At 33.3% G+C, this 5,000-nt stretch overlaps 1 protein-coding gene across 1 annotated transcript in view; it reads left to right on the forward strand.

The window, feature by feature from the left end:
- Positions 1 to 107: 107 nt before the first annotated feature.
- The window catches only part of LOC113801968 (small ribosomal subunit protein mS27), a 5,252-nt gene continuing 359 nt past the window's right edge, over positions 108 to 5,000 (forward strand). Inside the window, exons 1-8 of the mRNA XM_027352453.2 lie at positions 108 to 229; positions 612 to 701; positions 1,173 to 1,243; positions 2,205 to 2,466; positions 2,763 to 2,920; positions 3,149 to 3,379; positions 3,819 to 4,004; positions 4,382 to 4,572. Coding sequence (XP_027208254.2) covers positions 169 to 229; positions 612 to 701; positions 1,173 to 1,243; positions 2,205 to 2,466; positions 2,763 to 2,920; positions 3,149 to 3,379; positions 3,819 to 4,004; positions 4,382 to 4,572 — 1,250 coding nt within the window. The 5' untranslated portion in view covers positions 108 to 168. The remainder of the gene's footprint in view (positions 230 to 611; positions 702 to 1,172; positions 1,244 to 2,204; positions 2,467 to 2,762; positions 2,921 to 3,148; positions 3,380 to 3,818; positions 4,005 to 4,381; positions 4,573 to 5,000) is intronic.

Genomic DNA, 5,000 nt, shown 5'->3' on the forward strand with positions numbered 1-5,000 from the left:
CTTTTTTATTTACCCAAAGAAAAGACTTTGATTAAATAAATGATCGTGTTTTGAGAATCATTTCAAACATTTAAGAAAATATTCAACAAATTAAAGAAATTTCGTTGAGAAAAAACATCCATTATACAACCCGTCTTTATCCACCGGGCCGGCATGTAAACAGTAAACATGGCTCTGAGAGCACAAACTCATTTATTCCGATATTTAAAGCAAAATTTAAGCAGACAGCGTAAGTACACCGGTATTTCATGAAGTCAGGAAAGAAACAGATATATATATTTTAGATAATAGGTATAATTTAACTGGAGTATGGTTCTTTTGTTACAATTCTGCATTAGAGTTATATCACCGATCAACTGTTTGTATTCCATTTATAGCAAATTTTACATTATTACAGATATTTTGGCCGCTTGTACGTTGTAGATTAACAAGTTGAAATAGACTTATTGCTCTGGTTTATTATTATTTCCTGTTACTACATTTGTAAATTTGTACACATTTACGAGCAGATACACAAATTGTCTGGTTCATATTGCCTGAGTATAATAGTTCTATGATGCCAGAATATGATAGCTGTACTAATGCATCAATGATGTGTTCATTACCCACAGGATGCTGCACTTACCTCTCAGCTGCTTACCGCTGCGATGAAATGTGGAACAAACGACTGGAGAACCCTCTCATTAAAAGCATTAGTCCAAGTGAGTGAGTGTGTGTGCAACTATGCATCATTGCGTACATGTTTGTATTCATGCTTGAAGTTATGTGTGTACATGCACATGCCTGTGTATACATTCATGCACATATGTGTTAGGTATACAGTACAGTTATAATGAAAATGACTGTGATAAGTGGTAGTGGTTTGTAATGAAAGTTAACAGACACGAATTTATTCTGATAAAACCACAAGTGCCAGTAATAGAATAGACTTAGTATGTTGAAAGAGATAACACTAGACTTTAAGTTTTTATATTAGCAAATGATTCTATATTAAACCATTCATTTTTTATCAGACCAACCCAGCACTAGGTATCTGACTAAAAATTTATTTATAAAATTTTTGCCTTTGTTTACATAAATATTTATATCCTATATGAAATTATATTACAGATCTAGACCAAATAATCTTGTTGATAACTGTAAACCAATGAATGCAAATTTTTTCATTGCAGATGACTATTTCTATGAACTTGACAGAAAGCACAAACGGGAAGGAAAAGTCAGTGCCATTGATGTGGATTTGGTAAGGTCATTTTTGCCATAATTTTACTCCATAAATTATCTTTTTTATAGTGATTATTCCTTTTATTCTTTATCAACAACTCCTTTATCAACTCATACCTTTTTTATTTTTACACTTTCATCTTGAAGCAGGTCCTCAATATCTCCTTTTCTAATTGTTATTGGCATTATTGTTATTATTATTCATTAGTATCTTTATTTAATTATTCATTACACGTCTCGCACTCAAGTTTTTTTTAAGTAGCCCACCGAGTTAGTAAATTGAGTTTTTTACTAGCCTGCAGCAAGTTCAATTAGCCCCAATATTGACTTTGACACATGGTTAATCAAACACAGGCTTGATGAATTAAGTTTAGAGATCATCAATGAATTTATTGTAACTTCTTAATTTAGGTGTATTCTTTGCTGGGGATGGAACCTATTTAATCATCTGTTTTCGTCTAGTTTTGTTAGTCCACTAGGCTAGCCAAGTAGTACATTTTATTAGCCTGATGCTGGTTTTACTAGAAAATGACCGTCGGGCTAGTGCTAATGTCAAGCCCTGTAATTTTGTCATTATTGTATATCATATGTCATTTTTTTTATTTTTTGAAATTTTACCTTTCTTTCCATTATCTTTTTTTATTCCTTATCATCTAGAAAATTGTGCAAACTCACTGATGCAGTTTGTAATTACATAAAAGATTAGCACTTATTGGTACTTTGCATTCCCCAATTGGTCCATTGTCTTGGCCATCAGCTAGGCAAGTACATAACTCTGTTTGAGGTTGTTGATTTCTAGGCCAACTGCCCTTCTGCATAAGCTAGAGCTTTCATATGTTGAAGAGAGCCCTAATATTAGTAGTCAGATACATAATAGCTCCTTATGTATATTTTTATAATTGTTTGAATATTCATAAGCATCTAGTCTTCAATGGAATTGCAATACTTAGAGAATTAATAATATACCGTCCATCCCACAGTTTGTAAACAGCCTCAATCACAAGAATGGCGAAGCACTGGTGGATGAACTTGTTGACATTATTCACCGGCTGCGTCGTTCTCCAGAAACAGTGCGCACACTCCCTTCAACAAACCATGCTGTCTTGCGCTTGCTCTCAGACATTGACAGCACCCATGTCCTCCTGAAACTGATCTCAGACCCTCTGAACTATGGGGTGTTTCCCGATCATTATTTGGCCAATCTGCTCATGGATTCATATATTAAGAAGAAAGACTTTACCGGTTTGTTTGCATAATGTCGTTGAAGGCATTCACATTTTGTTGTTTTTGTTCTTGCATAATTGTAGAATGAATTCTGTAATTCAGGAATATCAAATAGAGTGGAACTCCAAATTTGTTAGGTTATATTTACAACTGCTATATTTGGTTATCATTTTTGGAATATGCACAGGCTTCAAGTGATCTTGTATTAGCTTTTTGAAGGTTGCAGACATCAGATATTAAATTAAAACAACATGAATTAACTTGGAAGATAAATTGTTGAGATATATATTACATTTTCTCACTTTCTTTCTCAGCTGCTGCTCGCATTTCTTCAGTAAAGATGCTCCAAGAGGACTTTGGGCCCAAGCTAACCCAGGTCCTGACACTGGCCTCGTGTTATTTCTATGCAACTTCAGACAGCAATCAGCCATGGGAAGACTACACTCCGAAGGTGGAAGAGCCTAAAGAAGAGGTGAGATTATTTTTTTTTTCAACATAGCTTAGCCTAGTTGTTTAATCTTTGTTATTCTTTCCTTTATTTTCACTGTCTTTATAGTCAGCATACAGTGTAGAGACATTAATATTTACTAGGTTATATATTCCTATAGTTTAGTGCACATGGCTAAAAATTAAGTAAAATACAATTTGTATTATAACTTTAGAGTCTCCTCTTAAGACATTTCATTCCCTTTTGGTTCAGGTGAAAATCAGGGTAAAATACTTGCGGAACCCATACTTCGATGACCATTTTGACCTGAAGGAACCCAATCACATAGTTGGAAAGACACTTGCTTGGGTGTCTCCTCTCATTGGGGGCACTGTAGGGTCAAGCTGTGAGCTCCTGGGTTGGGCACTGTACAATAAGTGGGATGAGCTTGAAGCAGCGCTAAGCCGTCTGAGTGCTGGAAAGGAACCTGTTGCTGCTTCTGTTGTGAGTGAATTTTTTTTAGTTAACATTATTTATTGAGAATTTTCTATTCTGTTTTTCATTTTTGATTGTTAGTGGATTGCTTTCTTGAAAAGAAAAATGTTAGATGTTTTTCTTCTTAATTTCTTTTTATATACGATTATAGGTACTTGATTTAAATAGGATATTTAGTGTTCCGCAGCCAAGATAATTTTTAGGATAGAGTGATGCTTATTATTCTATGGAAAAAAAACAGTGATTTTAGTGTTTAATATTTAAAGTATTTAAAGCAGTTATGTTGATATTCACATGTCACATTCATCAGTATTTCTTTCCTTGTTTACTACTTAAATTCAGATAGGTTACCATAGTTCCAGTATCTTCAGGTAGACTTTGTTTTCATTTTTATCATATTCATCATCATTATCATCATCTATACTAACAAACCCATATCCTGTTCAAGATCAATACTGTTAAAGAAATAATGGAAAGTTGTGAAGACCAAGACAGCCGTGAGAAAGTCATGTCAGCAATAACAAGAATAGAGGGGGCTGAAGGCAGAGTGGCAGAAGTGGACATCAAAGACCTAGTTGACAAAATGATACAGGAGGAGGTGGCTGCCGCAGAAGCCAGTTTCATTAAGGAGCAGGTATGTTCAGGAAAGAGTATGAATGGGAGAGTGAAAGATTGATCATATGCATATGCACATATGAGCGTATGTCTACAGTAGATATATGCATCCATGTAAAACCTATGTTTAAATTGAATATTCTTGATATATATAATTTTGCCACATAAGATATAATTATTTATATTTCTTTAATGTAAACCATTTTAGCTTTTGCTATATTGATATTGTGTTTGGTTTGATTTCCATGGCATATACCAGTAATGCCTGAATTTATTCTAAACTTTAGCACAGGCTATGCGAGCTTTTTAACTATAGTAGGCAAAACTTTATTGAGGAATACTGTCATTACCTATTACAATAAACATAATTCACGTTTAATTCCTTTTTTTTCTCAGGAGGTAGCTTATGAGTCTTGGGAAAAACTAAGGGAAAACGAAGTACAATTCCAGATAGAAGAGTACAAGAAGAAACAACTCATGGCCGAGATTGAACAGAAGAAGAAGGACTTAGAAGAGAGAGAGGAAGTTATTTATTTCTTTGACAACCAAGAAAAGCTTGAGATGCTGCTTCCTGATAGAAAGAAGAGGTGAGTGTTTCTGTTTGTGTGTTTGATTGGTCTTTATGATTATCCACGTATATGTGTAGTTAATCTATTTTATTTTTATTACAATAATAGTGATTATTATTATCATTATTATTATTATTATTATTATTATTATTATTATTATTATTAGTAGTAGTAGTAGTAGTAGTAGTAGTAGTAGTAGTAGTAGTAGTAGTAGTAGTAATTTTATTATTGTAATTATTATCATTATTATTATTATCATCATTAGTAGTAGTAGTAATAATAGTGGTAGTAGTAGTAGTAGTTATGTCTTGGTCTTTTGTGAGTTGAGAATCCTGATATTCGATTGGACAGTCATTTTCATTTTCATTTAGGTAAATGATCAACCATTTTCAAAAGGAACCTCCACTACATTGCATAATATTGTATATAGATCTTTTATTGATAGT

Source organism: Penaeus vannamei, chromosome 11, assembly GCF_042767895.1.
Source record: "Penaeus vannamei isolate JL-2024 chromosome 11, ASM4276789v1, whole genome shotgun sequence".
Classification (NCBI taxonomy): domain Eukaryota; kingdom Metazoa; phylum Arthropoda; class Malacostraca; order Decapoda; family Penaeidae; genus Penaeus; species Penaeus vannamei.